Source organism: Panthera tigris, chromosome B1 (assembly GCF_018350195.1).
Source record: "Panthera tigris isolate Pti1 chromosome B1, P.tigris_Pti1_mat1.1, whole genome shotgun sequence".
Classification (NCBI taxonomy): Eukaryota; Metazoa; Chordata; class Mammalia; order Carnivora; family Felidae; genus Panthera; species Panthera tigris.
Window position 1 is genome coordinate 63,019,220 of NC_056663.1, and position 22,792 is coordinate 63,042,011.

General features: G+C 41.2%; 1 protein-coding gene and 1 pseudogene across 1 annotated transcript; both read left to right on the top strand.

Moving 5' to 3' along the window:
* The first annotated feature begins 4,164 nt into the window (after positions 1 to 4,164).
* LOC102968861 lies at positions 4,165 to 16,955 on the top strand (annotated as a pseudogene).
* Positions 16,956 to 20,455: 3,500 nt separating this feature from the next.
* On the top strand, positions 20,456 to 21,841 carry LOC102968572 (putative tripartite motif-containing protein 75). The gene has a single exon (XM_007084259.2). The coding sequence runs from the start codon at positions 20,456 to 20,458 to the stop codon at positions 21,839 to 21,841; it is 1,386 nt and encodes a 461-aa protein (XP_007084321.1).
* Positions 21,842 to 22,792: the final 951 nt, after the last annotated feature.

Consider the following 22,792-nt stretch of genomic DNA (forward strand, 5'->3'; position numbering starts at 1 on the left):
TTTTTTATATTAATTAAAGAGAGTTATTATCTCTTTCACATTTTTGTCCTGCAAAAAAATTATCAACACATTAAGGTGGATTTAACACTAGATCCTAAAACTGCCCACCCAGACTTATATCAGAAGACAAAACAAGTACGAAATATGGAAAGACACAAACTTTCCATATAATCCCAACGCATCTACTTTCTACCCTACTGTCCTGAATTTTGGAGGGTTTGATGCTGACGGGCAGATAGAAAGAGGCCCTATGGATTTTCCGTAGGTTTGTGCAGACTCTTCTTCGGAAATGCTTTTGCAGAAGTGCCTGGGTGCTTAGTGAGTTAAGCATCTGACTTTGATTCAGCTCATGATCTCACGGTTTGTGAGTTGGAGCCCTGCATCGGTCTCTGTTGTGACAGCTCAGAGCCTGGAACCCACTTCAGATTCTGTGTCTCCCTCTCTCTCTGCCCCTCCCCCACTCATGCTCGCTCTCTCTCTCTCTCTCTCTCTCAAAAATAAATGAACATTAAAAAAAAAATGCTTTTACATCCTTATCACCAAAGAGATACTGCTGGCAAACTCAGGATTCAAGTGGGTGATGGGGTCCAAAACACATGGACTGGCTTTTTCTGGATCATGAGTTGGAGAGGTCTCATTTTTTAATATGAGTAATATAGGTCTTATATTTATACCTTCACCGATACTTTCACACAAAAACTTTGGCCTGACATCTCTATTGGACCTACTTCAAACTCTCTTACCATCTGTCAAATCACAGATGAGTTTTGAACTCGTTGGAACCCTGTATGTTGTTATATTTTCTTTCTGTACTCTGGAATGTCCTTAAGATAATGTATAATCTCTGTTATGTTTTGGATAACATGATTTCAAGAGTTAGTGTTTTATGTTTTCAACATCAAGAGAGTCACTTTTTATTCTTCTATATCAATAACTAATGAGAATATAGAATTTGTGTTGTTTCATGGAAATGACAAGGGAATCAACTAGAAATTGCAATTTTGCAGTTCTAAAAGCAAAGACTTCAAATTGAGCATGTTTTATTTACCATTCACGTTTTATCAATACCAGTAAATGTAGTTTGTGACTTTACCTCATGTTATATATACACGTGTCCTGTAAATTCAACAGTTTAAGTGTCTTAGAAGTCCATGTTGACAATGGTTGGAAGACACAGATTTAGGCAGAAGTCTTCAGCCTTCTGCTTTGTTGGAGAAATGGAAATCAGGAGGAACTTGGAAGTGTTTAGACCATTATTTAAAAACTCACTTCGTATAGAAGAATTCCAGAAAGAGATGAGGAGGGTGTATTTCACGAAATGGAAATTGAATCAGTCGTATGGGATCCTCCAAAAAGGGCTGACAAAATTCTCTTTTCACACAATAAACCAAGATAGAACTGAGTAGCTAAGTTTAATAACTAAGACATTTGCAGAGTTGGGTGACTAATCTTCCTAACTAATTCATGGGTGTCAAATTTACACTCTAGCAAAATTTATAAAATTTGAGTAAAAGAAAAATTATAATGCTGTTTTTCTCCTGAAATTTACTCATTTAAATTGCATACATTTTTATATTATATTATATTATATTATGAGAGTGAGAGCAAGGAAGCAAGGAAGAGGGGCAGAGGGAGAGAGAGAGAGAGAGAGAGAGAGAGAGAGAGAGAGAGAGAGAATCTTAAGCAGTTCCCATACACAGCATGGAGTCCAATGCAGGGTTTGATCCCACAATCCTGGGATCGTGACCTGAGCCAAAATCAAGAGTTGATGCTCAACCTACTGAGCCACCCAGATACCCCAAAATGGCATATATTTTAGTGTTCAGTCTACTTGTCTCATATTTCATACTACATGACCAGTGATTAACTCATAATAATTATATCTTAAATTATGGAATAGATGTGTGTGCTGTTTTACTACTCATAATTCTGTTATTTTAGGAAAGCAAAGGATAAAGGTTTTGAGAACACATTTTATAAAATATAATTAATTTCTCTAGTAGTCAGCATTTTAATCATATTTTCCCCCAGTTTTTAAGATATAATTGATTTATAGTCTATATAAGTTTAAGGTATTCAACATAATTTACATATATTATGAACTGATTACCATGGTAAGTTTAGTTAATATCTATCACATCATAAACACCAAAAAAAAAAAAAAAACCCAACATTTTTTTTTCTTGTGATGAGAGCGCTTAGCATCAACTCTCTCTTAACTCTCAAATATATCGTACAGCCGTGTCAGCTATAGTCATCAGGATGCACATTTCATCTCCAGCACTTATGTATCTTATAAGTTTGTACCTTTGACCTCCTTCCTCCACCTTCCCCCCTCCCCGCCACCCCCTCTCTGGTAACTACAAGTCTGATCTTGTTTTCTATGACTTTGGATTTTTTTTTTTTTTTTTTTGGTTAAGATTTCACTTGTAAATGAGATCCTATAGTATTTGCCTTTCTCCATCTGATTTATTTCAGACACAGCGTAATGCTCTCAAGTTTCATCCATGTTGTCACAAATGTGTCACATGTGATACAAATGTCACTAAATCTTTTTTTAGTGACTGGATAATATTCCGTTGTGTGTGTGTGTGTGTGTGTGTGTATCCAGGAAGGGACTGCCTCTCCTTTGGTTACTTAATCCCTAGAGAGAACAAACAATTTGCCTGAGACTCTGGCTTTGATATGTAAACCAACCACTTCTGAGACCAGTCCAGCATCAAGCCTGCTTTTATTAGGGCTCTTGAAGCTCTGAACACTGCCCCTGAAATCACCCCAGGTACTGAACAAAGAGAAACCACCCCTATCCGAAGGCACCAATCCTAAACCTGTTCAGCTGCCTCACCCATTCATTCCCTTGAAAACTCCAATAAAGGCTCAAGCTAGGCCCTGGTAATTCCTGCATGATTCTGCATGATGTGGTATGCCCTCTCCTCTTGACAAATGTAAATAATAAACTATCTTTTCAATGGTAGCTGTTTCCTGATGGAAACAACAGTTGGCCTCATGTGTTGGCCATACGTGAGTAAAGTCAAAGCTTTCCATTTTTCTCAATGTAACAGCCCTGGCCAGAATCAGATGTACCCAGCATATACTGGGGTAGGGTGGGGGCAGTCATTTCACTGATGAATGAGAATCTCTCTTTAACTCTGACTGGGAATAATATATTCAATAGAAGAGAAGAAGTAATCTCTAAGGGAAAGAAGGGACACATTCTATCAAATTAATTTTTTTTCATAAAAAATATATATATGAAGACTAAACAGGGAAGCTATAAATCAAAGATGATATCAGCAGTGTATATGATTAAAGATTCATTTCTAGAACATTTTTTTTAAATGTTTTATTTATTTTTGAGACAAAGAGAGAGCATGAGCAGGGGAAGGGCAGAGAGAGAGGGAGACACAGAATCCGAAGCAGGCTCCAGGCTCTGAGCTGTCAGCACAGAGCCCGACGCGGGGCTCGAACTCACAAACCGCGAGATCATGACCTGAGCCGAAGTCGAACGCTCAACCGACTGAGCCACCCAGGCGCCCCAATTTCTAGAACATTTCAAAATTTTTTATTGGTCTATAAGAAAAAGAAAACCTATTATAGATTGAACATGTGTTTTTCCCCAAAATTCAAATGTTGAGCCCTTACTTGGAATATGATGGTACTTGGAGGTGGGGCTTTTGGAAGTTAATTAGGTTTAGATAAGGTCATGATGGTGAAGCCCTCACAATGGGATTAGTCCTCCAATAAGAGGAGGGAAACCTGTTGCACCTGGAAAGGCCATTCACACAGAGAGTGAGAAGGTGGCCATCACCAAGCCAGGAAGAGGGCCCTCCCTAAAACCAGAGCATGTTAGCACCCTGATCTCAGATTTCTAGCTGCCAGAACTATGAGAAGTAAATGTGTAAGCCATCTGGCATATGGTATTTTCTTATAGCAGCTGGAGCTAAGACAAAACCTGATATAAAAATGAGTATATTACAGAAGGTATATCAGAGTAGAGAAATCATTAATAGTCCACAAAAAAATAAAAAGACGATGAAGTTTATTAGTAATCAGGAGATTATAATTTAAAACTGCAGTGTGACAGAGGACCTGCGGGGCACCCACTTTGGCCGCCTCTCTGGCTCCCTTGGTGTCTGACCGTGTGTTTAGTCCTGCACCCTGGGGAAGCGGGACGATTGGGTGGCCTGTATGAACCCGATAGCAGTGGCCAGATCAGGGATCCAATCCAGTCTTCAGGGCCAACAATCCAAGATTATCTGAATCGATCAAGGCCTACCTGGGAAGAAGTAAAAGAACAGCTGGAGGGATACCTGGGTGGCTCAGTCAGTTAAGCATCTGACTTCAGCTCGGGTCATGATCTCACAGTTCGTGAGTTCAAGTTCCACATCCAGTTCTGTGCTGACAGCTCAGAGCCTGGAGCCTGCTTCAGACTCTGTGTCTTCCTCTCTCTCTCTGCCTCTCCCCGATTTGTGCGTGTGCACGTGTGCTCTCTCTGTCTCTCTCTTTCTCAAAAATAAATATTAAAAAAATGAAAAGAAAAGAACAGCTAGAGAAGAAAAAGAAAGGCCCTAAGACATTGGCTGAATTTGAAGAAAAAATGAATGAGAACTTGAAGAAAGAACTAGAAAAACACAGGGAAAAATTATTAAGTGGCAGTGAGAGCTCATCCAAAAACAGACAGAAAAAGAAAAAAGAAAAGAAGAAATCTGGTAGGTACTCGTCGTCTTCTTCACCCAGCTCTGATTCTTCCAGCAGTTCTTCAGATGCTGAAGATGAGGATAAAAAACAAGGAGAAAGAAAGAAGAGAAAAAAAAGAACCATTCACATAAATCTTCTGAAAGCTCCACGCCAGAAACGGAATCGGACAGTAAGGATAGTTTAAACAAAGAAAAAGAAGTCAAAGGATCCAACTGAGAAAGAGAAGGACATTAAAGGAGTCAGCAGAAAAAGAAAGATGTATCCTGGAGATAAACCTTTATCATCTGAGTCCTTATCAGAATCAGATCATACTGAAGAAGTACTAACGTGGGAGGGTGGGGGAGAAGGTCAAATGGGGGCTGGACATCGAGGAGGGCACTTGTTGGGATGAACACTGGGTGTTGTATGTAAGTGATGAACCATGAGAATCTACACCAAAAACCAAGAGCACACTGTACACACTATATGTTAGCCAATTTGACAATAAATTATATTTAAAAAATAAATAAAATAAAATGTGCCAGCAATAAATAAATAAATAAATAAATAAAATATCCCGGCAAAATAAATAAATAAATAAATAAATAAGAAGAAGTATGAGCAAGAAAGAAGAAAAGCAGTGAAGAATGAGAAAAAGAAAAAACAAAAAAGAAAAAGAACCATAAGACACACAGTGAGAAGGGGCGTCTGGGTGGCTCAGTCGGTTTAGCGTCCAACTTCAGCTCAGGTCATGATCTCACGGTCCGTGAGTTCGAGCCCCGCGTCGGGCTCCGTGCTGACAGCTCAGAGCCTGGAGCCTTCTTCGGATTCTGTAACTCCTTCTCTCTCTGCCCCTCTGCCTCTCGCTCTCTGTCTCTCTCTCTCAAAAATAAATAAACATTAAAGAAACACAGTGAGAAGAAAAAGAAGGCTCCTAGTTCAAGTCCTGACTCACCATAACATTAAGAAAAATCAGGATTCCCTTACAAAGTGCAATGTCTAAGAAAATTTCAACTGAAAATTATGACATAATTACTAAAATGCATGAATTGTCTTGTCTTTACAATTATTCCCGGACTGTTCAACAGTCACTCAGAGGCCGTTGTGTGAAAGGGCCGTAACTGTTGCCTGCTGCTTGAACATCTGTTTTTTTTTCTCTTCCAGTGCTTAACGACTCTGGGAGATAATACATTGCAGTTGCACTACTGGCTAAGATATTTGGGGATAAAGTTAATATTTTTTGTTTAATTTTTTTTTTAACGTTTTTATTTATTTTTGAGACAGAGGGAGACAGAGCATGAACAGGGGAGGGTCAGAGAGAGGGAGACACAGAATCTGAAACAGGCTCCGGGCTCTGAGCTGTCAGCACAGAGCCCGACGCGGGGCTCGAACTCACGGACCGCGAGATCGTGACCTGAGCCGAAGTCGGCTGCTTAACCGACTGAGCCACCCAGGCGCCCCTAAAGTTAATATTTTTGACTAGAAGTATCTAATGATAAATCAACAGAAATCGAATCTGGATATATCATTAAGATATAATCAGAAATGATCAGATGACTCTAGTTAACATTTTGAAATAGGGATTACATTGATGTTTCAAAATCCTTACTCTGTAGATAAGCATATTTTAGTTTTCTCCTCTTAAATACTTTTTTACCTAGGGAAGGAGCTTTTAGGGTGGGGAGGGGTGGTTCTCAATCTCTCTCTTTAGCTAGCAGAGTAGCGTGCCTTTTCTCTTCATACATCCTATGTTTGTGGACACAGTAGCCATGCTTCATGGGGAGGTCAGAGCTGTGGGTACAGCGGTCTTGCCCTTAGACATCCTTGGACTCTTGTCATTTGCTGCTTTCAATGAATCAGAGTGACAGCCCTTTGCAGCACGACAAAGCCCCAAAAGCTCTGGGATTTATCTCCCCTTCGATGATACTGTATTTTTTTTAGCATTAGAATGTGTTACAGCATTTGAATTAATTTTGACTACGCTCTGGCTTTGGAGAGGAATCATTGCAAATAGACACTGGTACTTTTTGCACTTGACAGCGAAAAGTTCTAAAATGCATGTTTTATGCTGTTAGTTTTAACCAGTCAGGAAAATTTTACGCACCCAGTGTTCGTTATTTTATTTCTGTATGCCTTTTGTTTAGGCTGCCGGGTTTAGCTTTTATTAACTCCTCATTCTTGCTACCTAAAATCCATGCTGTGTTTAATGGCATGCTTCCCGAGATACTTAGCATGTAAAAAAAAGCAGGCTTTTGACTTTTTTTTTTTTTCTTTAGACAGCTTCATATTGAAGCTGAGACTTACCATAAACAAGATGAGTGGCAGGCCTGGGATGCTGTGTCTTGTTACATGAAGCTATTGCCAGAATCTCAGTGAATATAACATTTGAGAAATTTGTCTTTGTATATTCATAGCAAATAATGACAATTTAAATGAGAATTACATTATTGCTCTTCCTGTGCCATATTTTTTTATTTTTAAAAACAAATTTTTAATGTTTATTTATTTTTGAGAGAGAGACAGAAACCAAGCTCAAGCAGGGAGAGTTCAGAGAGGGAGGGAGACACAGAATCCGAAGCAGGCTCCAGGCTCTGAGCTGTCGGCACAGAGCCCAACACGGGGCTGGAACTCACTGACCGTGAGATCATGACCTGAGCTGAAGTCAGACACTTAACCGACTGAGCCACCCAGGCACCCCTCTCCCTGTGTCATCTTTTACAAAGATTTTGTGCTTCATTTCCACTGCTGAATTGTTTACTAGTAACATTAAAAGGAATTGATAAATCATTTTTGCTTTACATTTTTTATATAATCAGGTAACATGAAATATAATTTGATGTACAATTTTACCTGTTACAGAGGACATGCTAATTATAGTGGTATATGTACAAAACATTTTGGCATGACAAGGGGCCGAATAAATAGCTATTTTACTTAAAAAATAATAAATAAAAATAAGATAAAATTACAGTGTGATAGCATTCACACCATTCAGCTAAGCAGTATTCAAAAGAGTGGTGATACCTGTATTAATCATCAAGGCGGTCAAACAAAGTACCACAGACCTTTACTTTCTCCCAGTTTTGGAGGCCAGGAGTCCAAATCAAGGTGTCGTGGGTTCGTTTGCTTCAGAGGCCTCTCTCTTTGGCTTGCCAATGGCCTGCTTATGCCTGTGTCTTCACATGGCTTCTTCTATGTACCCATGCAACCACAATGCCTCTTCCTGTTCTTATAAGAACACAATCATATTGGACTTTGCCTAAGTTACCCATTGTAAGCTCATTTCTCAGTTCTGTATATTGAAGATAATAATAGTCGCTGCTTCAGAAGTTAGCTACAGAGATTCAATTAGATAGTTATTTATTTATTTATTTATTTATTTATTTTTCAATTGGATTTTTATACAAACACTTGAAACAGCGCATATAACGTGGTTAGTAAAATGTAGCTATGTCACCCAAGTCCAAGCTTCCTCTGCTCACACTACATGACAAGCCAATAAGTCGAGAGGCAAGATGCCGGGGGCAAAGCAAGTGACTTTATCTGGAAAGCCAGCAAACCTGTGAGATGGCAGACTGTTGTCCCAAAGAACCATCTCCCCCCTGCATGAAATTTGAGCTTCTTTTATGTTAGGAAAAGTGGGAAGGGGAGGGAGCCAAAAGATGGCTGACCTCTGATTATATCTGAGGAAGGTGTGTAAGTTCTTTGTCTCTAGTCAATTGATCTTACTGTAGAGGAATCTAGTCATATCATTTCTGTGAATCTTAAATATAGCATAGTCATTTCTACATGTACTCCCTTATCTCCTTGGGCGAGATATATTTCAGGTGAAAAGCAGAAGTTTGCAAATCTTAGCTGCAACATGTCTATGTGCAGGGCCAAGTAGAAGTTTCTAAGCTCCAGGGCACAGTAGCAAGGAAACAGAAGCAACGTGGAGCTAGTCATGCTAAGTTATAATTCCCCAACATCAACGTTCCGTTCCATAATCTTGAGGGATCAGGACAAGGGGACATCACCTCTCATCTGACTGCTTCTTGTTGGACAGGGTCAAAGAGAGGCAATTGTGGAATAGAACAATTTGACCAGACTTATGAAATATTCCAGAACGCTCTTTTTGCCATTGGGGTCTTAGAAGCAACCCTAGGCATTTGTCCCCCTAAAATTGAATGAATTCTCTTTTTTAAATTCCATTTATTTATTTTATAAGTTTATTGATTTATTTTGAGAGAGAGAGAGAGAGAGCACAAGGAAGAGGGGCAGAGACAGAGGGAGAGAGAGAATCCCAAGCAGGCTCTGTGCTGATGTGGGGCTTGAACTCCCAAACCATGAGATCATGACCTGAGTCAAAATCAAGAATCAGACGCTTAACCAACTGAGCCACTCAGGCACCCCTAAAATCAAATAAATTCTTTTAGGAATCCAGGGAAAGGGCCTTGAGAACCAGTTTCCTATTCTGATTCACGTTCCAAGGTTTGTTGGAGGCAAGTAGTCTGTTGTCTAATTTTGTCAATATGGGTTCTTCTGAGGAAAAAACGTAAGTGCAGCAGGTGGTGTTTAACTATCGTATAGACTCTGCCTTGTTCAGCAAGCACCTGGGTAATTAATAAGAGGCATTTCTAAGGAAACAATAGAAAAACACAGCGTGGAGCAAATTATAAATCTAGTGTCTGAGTCTAAATGCTGCCAATAAGAGGATTTTTAGGTGCTGCACTCAAAGCATCCTCAGATGGAGTGAGTGCAGGCAGACATAATCTGATGGATTTTTCTGGTTCATAGTGGCAATGACTCTGGTGATCCTTCTGAGTGGCCCACAGAGTGATGGGAGCTATTGCAACAATTTCTCTGATATTTCTCTCACATTGTCCAGCTTCAGTTTGCAGGGATGTAGGAAAGACAGCAGTTTTAGTTCTCAGGGATTTCAAGTCAAGAGAAGGGAGAAAATTGGAAACCTTAGTTTGGAGAGTCATAGCTAGATAAGTAGGAAGAAGAATTCAGGTTCTAACCCAGTTTCATAGGCAAACAATCAACACTCAAAGACAACCAGAACTAGAATCTAACATCCTCTAACATCCACAAAGGTGTGTTTTTGAAACATAATTTTTCTCTCTGAAATCACCCTCCTTTTTATCAGATAGCCAGATTAAGACTAATTTATTTGTAAAATAAATTTAATTTTAACACACCTGGCCTAATTATTTACATAAGTGTGGCAAGAATACCACATAGGTCTTTTCATTCTGCTTTGCTGGAATGTTTTTTGGTTTTTGTTTTACCTTGTTTTTTGTTTTTGAGAGAAAAAGTGGGCACACATGTGCCACTGGGGGAAGGGCAGAGGAAGAGGGAGAGAGAATTCTGAGCAGGCTCCACATTCATTGTGGAGCCAGACACAGGGCTCCTATCCCACGACTGTGAGATCAAGACCAGAGCTGAAATCAAGAGTCTGATGCTTAATCAACTGAGCCACCCAGACACCCCTGCCGGAACATTTGAATAAGGAATTTCAGATTGAACTTTTTCATAGCCTCCCAAGGCCAGAAGCCAAGCCAAATACTTGCCATACCTATAGCTTTGGGTAAATTCCTCCCTTCTAGAGGTCTCCAAAATATCCTGAGATTCCTACATTTGCCAAGAAGTTACCTTCTTTACTCACTTGGTAAGGCTGCTGGGAGTTCTGTAAGCAATGTATCAAGCCAAAATTTCCGAGGGGTTCTATTGGCTCCCAAACTCAACTTTATTTCTTTAAAGGTGTCTGGTCATATCTGAGTCTCTGCATGCCTCTCAAATATGACATTCCAGTCAAAGCCTTGGTAATCTAACCAATGTTTTCAATGGTGTTCTTTTACCAGGAGATTTTCATTGAACTTAAGCAAAAAACTGTAATTGCCATGAAAGAATACTCACTGAGAGTTTCTGAATTCTGGATGGTTCAGGTAGGGAGAAATCATCAACATGTCAATGTGTTTACTTTCCAGTTTCCTTAAACTGGAAAAGCAAACATTAGAGAGCTGTCAATGTTTCAGACAAGAGTAATAAAAACCATAATCATCTTTCTCAATTCTTGTTCTTGTTACTAATTCTTGTTACTAATTCTTGTTCTAATGTTACTAATTCGTGTTCTTTTAAAAAAAAATTTTTTTTATGTTTATTTTTGAAAGAGAGAGAGAGTGTGAACAGGCGAGAGACAGACACAGAATCCAAAGCAGGCTCCAGGCTCCGAGCTGTCAGCACAGAGCCCGACGCGGGGCTTGAACCCACAAACTGTGAGATCATGACCTGAGCCGAAGTTGGATGCTCAACTGACTGAGCCACCCAGGTGCCCCTCTTGTTCTGTTTGAATGCAGTTTTTCCATTAGTTCTGGAAATTCTTAGTTTAGTTTTATGATCTTAAAGATATGAGAATCTTGTGTTTGTCAAAAGTCCTTTTTCATGAATCTCCTTAAAACTGAAACACATTTGTAAGTGTATCAGCGTGAAATAATAATTGTAAATGACAAAAGCTTCAAAATGGCCATGGTTAAAAATCTGATGGGATTTCATTACATTGTAGTTGATAAGGAAATTTGGTTATTTTTGTGACACATAACATTTTAACAATTAGGAGTACATGTGATTACCTTATATCAGGGCACATTAAAACTTGAGGAATTTTATATAATTTTTGGAATAGTTACAGCATTTACCCACACAATATAAGCTAAGAGGATTTATCATCATTTCTTTGACAATGCTTCCCATGTAACTTAACATACAAAATAAACAAGCCTCATTGGTTAAAAAGACTTTATTTAGAATTTGAATTTTTTCCTAAGTTTGTTAAAAATATCAGAAAGTTTAGGGGCACTTAGGTGGCTCAGTTGGTTAAGTGACTGTCCGACTCTAGATTTTGGCTGAAGTCATGATCTCAAGGTTCACAAGATCGAGCTCTGTGTTGGGCTCTATGCTAACAGCATAGAGCCTGCTTGGGATTCTCTCTCTGTTTCTCTCTCTCTCTCTGTCCCCCTCCCCTGTTTGTGCATGTGTGTGTGCTCTCTCTCTCAAAAAATAAATAAATAAACATTTAATTAAAAAACTATGAGAAAGTGGGGCACCTGGGTCGGTTAAATGTCCTACTTTGGCTCAGGACATGATCTCACAGTTTGTGGGTTCAAGCCCTGCATCAGGCTCTGTGCTGACAGCTCAGAGCCTAGAGCCTGCTTTGGATTCTGTCTCCTTCTCTCTCTGCCTCTCCCCCATTGCACTTGGTCTCTTTCTCTCTCCCTCAAAAATAAATAAACATTAAAAAAAAAAAAAACTATGAGAAAGTTTTTAAAAAATCAGATTAAAGCACATACCTAAGTAGGATTATAGCTCATTATGAAACTTAATGTTTAATTATCTATTTAGCCCAGGTGGCAATAAGAGATTCTACAGAAGGATATCTAGTTGTTAGCAAAACTTAGGTCCTTTAATATTGGGAAGATTTAGTTTTCTTAAGTAATCAAAGACCTGATGAAGACAAAACATAGATATTTTGTTCTGGGGTAGATTAAAAAACAAAAACAAAGACAAAAACAAAAACAAAAACAAAATCACCCTTTGTTCATAATTTCTTATTAAGAGTAAACCAACAGTCCAAGGAAACGTTGTCATCTTAACAGAGAGACAAACCAAATTCCAATCTCTTACTAGTGTACTGTTAATACTCATTGACTCCAATTTTATTCAGTCCTGACCATGCACACATACCATTCTTTTCCAAAGATTCTCCTTCACAAACTTTCTACAGCTTTCTTTTTCATTAGATTTTGTCATAAGGCTTCCCTCTCTAAACAATCAGTCTCAATTTAGGACAAAATCACTTTTTTCCCCCTTCGATAAAAATGTATTCTTACATTCTTATAGCTTTCTTACAAACCTCCTATTTTCCCTGCATACAAAGTTGCTTTCCTTATCATTTCTCACAGTCTCAATCACATTTAATGGAATTTTAACTTTTAAAACCTTAATCTCCAGTGAAGACTAAATAGTAACCAATTTTGAACCATTACGCCAGAATTCTTTAGAACTCTGGAAAATTTATGGAGATATTTCTTAATTTCTAGAAATGTGTTTTTTCATGGTACAACTTTCAATAAAGCATAAAACATGTTTACCAGCAGACCTAAATTTATCTTTAGTTTCTCTGTAATAAGAAGCCAAAAGCAGATAAACCTATGTTCAGGAATGAATGTTTCAGTATTTTATTTTATTTGGAAAAGACTTATATATCCAATGAATTCAACTGAATTTACCATTTAACCTAGCAAAACTTCAAAGTTTCAGGTCACCAAAGATTTTGGAAGCTATTAAAAAATCTACCTAGAAACCTTTTTATTTATTTAACATATTTGCTCTTAACAATTACCCATGAAGGGGAACCTTGGTGGCTCAGTGGGTTAAGCATCCAACTCTTTTTTTTTTTTTTTTTTTTTTAGTGTTTATTTTTGAGAGAGAGAGAGCACACGCGCACACACACAAGTGGGGGAGGGGCAAAGAACGAGGGAGACACAGATTCCTTAGCAGGCTCCAAGCTGTCTGCAGAGACAGACTCAGGGCTCTAACTCACGAACTGTGGCATCATGACCTGAGCCGCTTAACCAATTGAGCCACCCAGGTGACTCTTGATTTCAGCTCAGGTCATGATCTCATGGTTCCTGAGATGGAGCCTTGAGTCAGGTTGTGCACTGACAGTGCAGAACCTACTTGGGGTTCTCTGTTTCCCTCTGTGTCTCTGCACCTCCCCCCCCCCCCCCCCCCCACCATTTGTGCTCCTGCTTGGGCTCTCTCTCTCAAAATAAATAAATAAACAGTGAAAAAACATAATTACCCATGAAAACTTTGTGAGGCAGAAAAAATTAACCACCATTTGAAGTCATTTTTGCTGACAAATTACAACAAAGATAACATGAGTTTATTTGACATTTAGTCAACTTTGGTAAAATGAAAGTTTTATATTTAATGCTGATAACTCTAAAGACATGTCTATTTTAATTAAATCAACACCTTTGAATTTTAGTTCTCCAAACATCATCCCAGATTATGTGAACTTGAAAAACATTTGGGTTAGTTTCTGTCTTTCTGAGTTTTAAAATGCCCAATTTTTATAAGCACTTGCTTTTAAAACAATTAAATAGAGCTCCTTTCCAAATTAATTTTGAGCAATAGAGAAAATATCTCACATTTAAAACTTTTACAGACACATATACACAAACAAGATATAAACCAAATCTAGCCTTTAGTTCATTAATATTTTTGGAGAGGACATTAAAGACCCAATTTCCAAATATCTCTTTTTTACCAAACAAACCTAATTGCAAGATAGCATTACAATTTATGAATCCATTAATTAGTCATTTCCCATTTTCCAATTAGAACATAGCTGGTTTTAGGGGCACCTGGGTGGCTTAGTTGGTTTGACTTCAGCTCGGGTCATGATCTCTCTCTTCGTGAGTTTGAGCCCCACACCGGGCTCACTGCTGTCAGCCGATCAGCACAGAGCCCCTTCAGATTCTGTTCCCCTCTCTCTTCCTCTCCCCCATTGTTCTCTCCCCATAAATAAATAAATATTAAAAAAAAAAAGAACATGGTTGGTTTTGTCCAAAGTACCACAAGCTGCATCAACAAACAAAATGAAGCCCAGAGTATCTCTGTGAATATTCATTCTTCGCCAAAAGTAGGATTTTCACCAACTGAACTAAATGGCTTTCTAAACCAGTTAAGAGACCCAAACCAAACCCCTCTATTTGGAGAAAACAGAAGGGGAGGAAGAAAGCTAAGAGTCACTAATATTTGTAGAGATCATTAAAGCCCAATTTCCAAATATCTCCCTTTTAGGAAGCAAATCTAACATGGGTAAAACTCCAACGATGATTCCCCTCTCCAGCAGGGTGCCCAGGGCAAATGCAAACAAACATCTTTTGTTCCCCAAGGAAAAGCCAGTACAGAAGGGAAGGGAGTTCCTGGTTGTACATGCAGGAATGACTTACCCTACTTTAGGGTCCATCAACTCACAGTTTGTTGAATTCTTGTCCCAGCAGCCTAGTGCAGGGGCAAGTCAAAGAAGTCAAGTCCAAGAGGAAGCCCCTGGAACAAATTGTCCTGACAGTTGCTAGGGAATCCCTGATGCAGACCAGCTGGCTGTGACCTGGCTGGCTTGCTAAGTCTGTAAAAGGGTCCAAGCTAGTCCTGCTCACCTCGGGACAGGCCCATAAGTCGAGAATCAAGGAAAGCAAAGCAAACCAAGGAGATGCGGACTACTGTTCCAAAGAACCATCTTCCCCAGCCCCCCAGCATGAAATTCAAGCTTCTTTCATGTTAGGAAAATGGGGAAGGAAGGGGTTCTTTTTTTGGGGGGAAGGGGTTCTTCAGAAAACATTCATCATATTTATAATATTTCCCATTGAGGCTTTTCCTTTAAAATGCCAACACATTTTATTTGTATTTTATTTGTATTTATTATTGTTGTTTTGTTTTGTTTTCTGGCTTGTTTTTTTTTTTGGGGGGGGGGGAGAATCTTAAGCAGGCTCCACACTCAGTGCAGAACCTGACTTGGGGTTTGATCCTATGACATTGGGATCATGACCTGATCTGAAATCAAGAGCCAGACGTTCAACTGACTGAGCCACCCAAGTGCCCCCAAAAGTTTATTTTATTTTTATTTAAAAATGCCAACACATTTTAGGGTACCTGGGTGGCTCAGTCCATTAAGTTACTGACTTCAGCTCAGATCATGATCTTGCAGTCTGTGGGTTTGAGCCCCATGTCAGGTTCTGTGCTGAGAGCTCAGAGCCTGGAGCCTGCTTCTGATTCTGTGTCTCCCTCTCTCTCGCTGCCCCTCCCCTGCTTGCTCTCTGTTCCTCTATCTCTCAAAAATAATAAAGATTTAAAAAAATTTTTTTAATGTCAACACATTTTAAAATGAAATATATGTGGGGTGCCTGGATGGCTCAGAAAAGCATGCAACTCTTGATCTTGGGGTCATGAGTTCAAGCCCCATGTTTGGTGTAGAGATTACTTAAATAAATATTTTTTAAAAATGAAATATATGTGCTCATACAGGACAAAAACAGATGAAACATAGCCATTGAATATATAGGTTGCTGTCATTTGGAGATACACAAAGAAGAATGTTCTATACAAAAACACATATAAAGCATATAAATATTTGCTTTTATTATGTATAGACTATTTGGAAAGATTCATCAAACTCCTTAAAAAGCCTCTACCTCCTGAATGAGCACAAAGAAAGAAGCTGCTACTGAAAGCTTGTCTGTTGCTTATGAGCCTGTGGAGGTTGAGAATTACAGAATGAGTTTGTGAATTAGAAAACAGAGAAAGGACAGTTTCTGGAAACACCTCCTTTAAAGGGCTGAAGATATTAGAATAGGCTGACAGAGAAAAAGCCACATCTGCTCAGCAAATCATGCATCTAATTGAGAGAAACGACACGAGGATTTTTCAAAGCATTCAGTGGATCCAGAAACCTGATCACTGATGGAATTAGAGGGGAGTTTAAGTACAGGAGTAGAAAGAGATGGGAACAAAGGATAATCAAATCTAGCTTTTGCCCAGAAGATGCAATCAGAGAGGAAGATGGGGAGTGTCGGGAGCCTGTCATTTCCCTGAGGTTGATTGCACCTGGGGTCTTTCCAAACGGACAAAGGATGGGAAACTCCCTACAAGATTATAAAGCTAAACTGAGTCAGATTCTTAACACAACAGTTAACAGAGAACATGGACTATGTTGCATCCTCCCACGCAGAGCGGGCGAGACTAAGTGCTAGGCCAGGAAGGGAGGAGCCTGCAGTCCCGGGTGGGTGGAGCCTACAGCGGCCCCTGAGGCCTTAAGAACTCAGCACAGCTCCCAACCCAGCACAGAGCAAAGACCTGATCCTGCAGTGGGCACGCAAGCGTGTCTCGGGCCACAGGTGAGCAGGCACTCAGGGAAGGGACCAGAAGGAGAGGCGAAGCAGAGCAGGAGCAAGGGCTGGGCGAGCAAGCTGCAGACCAGGGACTGGGGTGGCCCGCGCGGCCGCCTCACCGAGGTGGATGAGGGCGGGAATTCGGGAACTGACCCAGTTGCAGTGATCTGGGAGGCTTCAGACAGGTCCGGAAGCGCTCGGTTGGGTTCATTTACAAGAGATTTTGTAGCCCGCAGAGTGGATAATTTAGTGGGTTCAGAGAAGGAGTCAGTAGGGGAAGGGGGCAGCTGTGGGTGTGCATGTGACTGGACATTGGCTCCTCACCTGGACCCCACCTGAGGGAGGTGTGGGAAAGTCCCAGGGGCTTCTGCTGAGCACCTGCTGTGTGCCAGACGCCGTGCTCATTGCGGTTCTATTTTCTTCTTTTTTTAAAAAAAATTTTTAATGTTTATTTATTTTTGAGAGGAAGAGACAGACAGAGTGGGAGCAGGAAAGGAGCAGAAAGAGGGAGACACAGAATCTGAAGCAGTCTCCAGGCTCTGAGCTGTCAGCACAGAGCCTGATGCTGGGCTGGAACCCACAGACCATGAAATCATGACCTGAGCTGAAGTCAGACGCCTAACCGTCTGAGCCACCCAGGTGCCCCTGCGGTTCCATTTTCTTAACCGGTGAACTTTGGTGAAGTGTTTATATATGTGTGTGATTACTTAACTGAAGATCAATTAAGTATTTGCTGATACTTTCATATGGACACATATACACCCAATTTCTTTTTATGTTGTGATCAACTATACGGAATCTCTTTGGGTGATAATCACAAGATTTATTAGGTGTGCCAGGGATTTTAACATGATTTTATCCAATATTAATCTAATTTTGAGGACCATGTTAAGAATAATCAGGAAATCTATAATGAAGCAAGCCAATTAAGGGAAGAGCGTTACAAACAGTGGAATTCTGTGTCACGCCAAGTTCCTATTATTTAAAACCAAAACATCTAAAAGGCTGATCTCGGTTTGTATTTGTACTTACACGTAAATAAAAAGGGAAGATGAGGATAGTTACCCTTGTTTCAGGTGTCCCTGAAAGGGTTGGGGATCAAGCAACTAGCCCCAGATGACACAGGTGAAATCAGACCCTCACAACATCCAGGCAGTGAGACCTTTCCTCAGACTCAATCCGGAGATTTCTGTGGGGTTAGAGGAGTGTGGCCAGGGAAGGTGGGGGTGGGGCTGAGGTGGTTGGATGGAAAGAACATGTGGGCGGATTAGGATCACAGAGGAGAGGACTGCAGGGACCAGGGGGCTTTGAGATGGAGAGAAAGCTCAAAGGAGGTAGTAGAAGTTGCCTAGGTTAGAAAGGGAAGATTAGCCTTTAGGAAAAAAAAGCTTTAATTACAGAACAGTTCATTTACCTATAATAGTAGGAAAAATTATAATGAATTCCCATGTACCAGGACACCTCCGTGTACGATTATAAATTAATTTCCAATCTACGTATAGTCCCAGCAATTCTCCTGTGCTATCAGTTCGAGACAAATCCCTAGGCATCTTCAGATTTCATCTGCAGACAGTTCCTTGTATATCACCTAGAAGATCATTTTTAAGTGATGTCTAATACCATTATTGCCACTTAAAATAATTAACAGGTTTTTATGAGATATTCACCTTGCCAAATTGAATTCTATTTTTATCCTGTGTTTTTTAATGTTTACTTATTTTTGAGAGAGAGAGAGAGAGCAAGCGGGGGGGAGGGGAGAGGGGAGGGATAGAAAGAGAGGGAGACACAGAATCTGCAGCAGGCTACAGGCTCTGAGCTTGAATTCAAGAATCGAGAGATCATGACCTGAGTCAAAGTCGGACACTTAACCGACCGAGCCACCCAGGCGCCCTTTATCCTGTGTTTGTTTTTTTTTTTTTAATTTTTTTTTTAACGCTTATTTATTTTTGAGACAGAGAGAGACAGAGCATGAACGGGGGAGGGTCAGAGAGAGGGAGACACAGAATCCGAAGCAGGCTCCCGGCTCTGAGCTGTCAGCACAGAGCCCGACGCAGGGCTCGAACTCAAGGACGGTGAGATCATGACCTGAGCCGAAGTTGGCCGCTTAACCGACTGAGCCACCCAGGCACCCCTAAGTCTGCCTGAATCTCAAGTTTCCCTGGGAGACAGGCTGAAGGGATCTGACACTTTGGGATGGAGAGGAGAGTTATAAGGGTTACAGCTGAAAGAAGGAAGAGAAAGACTGGCTTGGCTAGGAGGGGGCAGTGCACACTGAAAACAATGGTTAGCCTTTTAAAAAATGTTTTTATATAGAACATGCTAAGCTTATAAAATCGAGAAATAGTATAATGAACCCAATGTGTCAGTTTCCTGGGGCTCCATAGCCAAATACCACACGCCAGTTGACGTAAACAACAAAAATGTGTTTTGTCACAATTCAGAGGCTGGAGGTTGAAGATCAAAGTGGCATCAGCTTCGGTTTCTCCTGAGGCCTCACTGGCTTACAGATGGCCTCCTACTCACCTGGCTTTTCCTGTACGCCTGCCCAAACCTGTATCTCTTCCTTGTGTAAGGACACCAGTCATATTGTATTAGGCTTCACCTGACCAGCCTCATGGTTAACTTAATCGTTGCTTTATAGACCTTACCACAAAATAGGGTTACCGGGGTGCCTGCCTGGCTTAGTCAGAAGACCGTGTGATTCATGGGGCGCCTGGGTGGCGCAGTCGGTTAAGCGTCCGACTTCAGCCAGGTCACGATCTCGCGGTCCGTGAGTTCGAGCCCCGCGTCAGGCTCTGGGCTGATGGCTCGGAGCCTGGAGCCTGTTTCCGATTCTGTGTCTCCCTCTCTCTCTGCCCCTCCCCCGTTCATGCTCTGTCTCTCTCTGTCCCCAAAAAAATAAAAATAAAATAAAAAAAAAAAAAGAAGACCGTGTGATTCTTAATCTCAGGGTCATGAGTTCAAGCCCCACGTTGGGTGTAGAGATTACTTATAAATAAATAAGCTTAAAAAAAAGAAGACATTATTTTAAAAAGTAGGGTCACAGTCTGAGGTACTGGGAGTTAGGGCTTAATCATGAATTGGGGAGGGCACAGTTCAGCCAACATCTCATGTATGCACCCAGTAATTATGCCCCCACTCTTCCCTATCCCTCATTATTGTCAAGCAAATCCTAGATATCATAGGGTTTATAAGTAAATATTAAACTATGTCTCTTTCAAGTATATGTAGAGTCTCTTCATTAACAAAACCACATTATTCCCCTTTTTTAAAATCATCAAATATCCACTATTAGTTATGCAAATAACTACAATTATCTTTTTTTAATTTTTATGTGTTCGAGGACAGGAAATAAACCTCATAAAACATCGCCAATGATATATGTGCTCCTTATCTCTTTAATATATATTCTTTTTTTCCTCATTATTCTCTTGAAGGAACCTGGTGAATTGTCCCACAGATTTGCTCGCATCTGGATTTTGCTAATTGTGTCCCCACGTCATTGATTTCCATCGCCACCTGGAGTTGTGGCTCTTTCCTTAGAAGAGGATTACGTAGCAAGCTTCGATTCCCAGCCATTGAGTAAAGGTTACAAAAGTGCCAGAAGCAGAGACTGATTGGGGGCTGTAACTCCTGGCAGCTTCTGCAGAGCTGAAGGGAAAGGAGCGGAAACAGGCTCGAGTGGCTACAGTGTGTTGCACATCCGGGAAACCTGCACCTCCTGGCAGCTTTTGAAGGAACAGAGAGAAGGCCGAAGAGTCATCGGCTGCTGACTTTTCTAGCTCCCAGAGATCCAGGCCTTTCTGAAGGGAGTTCTAGACACACACCCTGACCACCCAATGGCCTTTGCAGCCTCCCTGGCTGAGCTCCACGCAGAGGCCAGCTGTCCCCTCTGCCTGGATTACCTGAGAGACCCAGTGACCATTGCCTGCGGGCACAACTTCTGTCTCCAGTGCATCCAGCAGTGCTGGGAGGATCTCCAGCACATCCTCCCCTGTCCTGTCTGCCTCCACCACTGCCCCGACAGGAACTTCAGGAGGAACACGCAGTTATGTCACGTGACTGGTTTTGTCCGGCAGCTTCCCGGTGCCAGGAGCAAGAGGAAACTGCAGGACGAGAGACCCCTGTGTGAGAAGCACAATCAGGTCCTGGCCCTGTTCTGTGAGAAGGACCTGGAGCTTCTGTGTCCCCAGTGCAAAGCCTCCTCCGACCACCAGGACCACCCCCTGACGCCCATTGAGCAAGCTGCAGCCCGCCACAGGAAGAAGCTCAAAAGCTACATTGAGCCCCTGAAGAAGCAGGTTGAAGATGCCGAAAAGGGGTTAAAAATGCAAGTCTCAAAATTATTTCAGTTGAGATGGAAGGTCGAAAACCGAAGATACAAACTGCACTCTGAATTTGAACAATTTAGGCATTTCTTGGGAAAGGAGCAGGGTGCAATTCATATTAGGTTATTAATTGAAGAGAACCGTGTTCAAGAAAAAGTAATTGAAGGCAAAAACCAGATGTCAGACTACCATTCCACGCTCAGGAGTCTGCTTAGTGCAATAACCGAGAAGTGTTTGCAGACAGACCTAGATTTACTGACCGGCATTGAAAGTATCCACAACATGTATGAACACCTAGAGACCCCAGCAGCCTTTTCATATAAATTAAGGAAGGAGATTTGCAGTCTCCCCCCACAGTATTTTGGGCTGCAGAAAATGATCAGCACATTTCAGGTCGATTTGACCCTCGATCCCGAAACTGCCCATCACAACCTTCTTATCTCGCAAGATAGGAAGACGGCAACGTTTCAAAAGATGAAACCGAGTGGTGCTCGTAATCCCCAAACATTTACTTCTTACCCAGCTGTGCTGAGTTGTGAGGGATTTGATGCTGGCAGGCATTTTTGGCAGGTAGAAATAAGAGGCCTAGGCGAATGGTCCTTGGGTGTGTGTAAGGAGTCTTTCCCCAGAAGGGCTCTTATATCACCAGTGCCAAACAATGGCTGCTGGCAAATCCAGTTCTGGACCAGTACGGATGGCACAGAGGATTCAGTAAACCTCAAGCACATTGGCATTTTTCTGGACTATGAGTTAGGAGAAATTTCGTTTTACAATTTGAGTAATAATTCACATTTATATACGTTCAGTGAATTTTTTTCAGAAAAACTTATGCCTTATTTTTCCATTGGGCCGTCTTCAAAATCGCTTACGATAAGTCTAGTCAAAGATGAATCCTGAACCACCTTGTAAATCATTCTGTCTGTTCCGTGTTCTCCCTATGTTAGTGGAAAATGCTTGCATTAAAGAGTCTGAGTTCATTTTTGATGTTTGAAGCTGATGTCTTTTAACCCTTACCCCTCTGGCTCCACCCCCTGCCCTGCACCTGGATAAGCTGTTAGGACAGACTGGATGTTCCTTCACTGGACTTGGTGAGGTGGTTCTAATTAAGAAAGTCCCTGCTGCAGAGGCTCTTACCCCCAGTGCCTCTCCTCAACCACCAAAAGAACCCCCAGCGGGTCATCTTTGTCCCTTCTCTCAAGCCATCTTGGATTGGTAGCCACAAGGCTCTTCACAAAGAGTCTCACTATGTGAGTAATAAACCATTTGATACTCACTTGGTGTGTTTGTGGTGTAGGAGCCAGGGCAAGCCACCCCAAAATATATCAAATGGCATATTAGTTATTTCACATTAAAGCTACTTAGGGGCGTCTGGGTGGCTCAGTTGGACTGTCAGTTTTGGTTCAGGTCATGATCCCAGGGCCATCATGGGATTGAGCCCTATGTTGGGCTCTGAGCTGATTGTGGAGCCTGCTTAAGAGTCTCTCTCTCTCTCTCTCTCTCTCTCTCTGTCTCTGTCTCTGTCTCTGTCCCTCCTTTTCTCTCTCCCTGCCCCTTTTCCCTCTCCCCACCCCCAACCCTGCTCACATTCTGTCTCTAAAATAAAAAAAAAAAAAAAAAAAGAGGGGCCACCTGGGTGACTCAGTCAGTTAAGCATCTGACTTGGCTCAGGTCATGATCTCACATCTTGTAAACTCAGGCCCTGCTCTGGGTGAGCACAAGTCCCACTCCAGGCTCTGCACCTCAGTCACTTGCTCTCACGCACACACTCTCCTGTTGCATCCATACGACTCCTGAAACAGAATGCTACGGGCACCAGTGACAGTTGCAACAAAGTTTATTACAATGAGA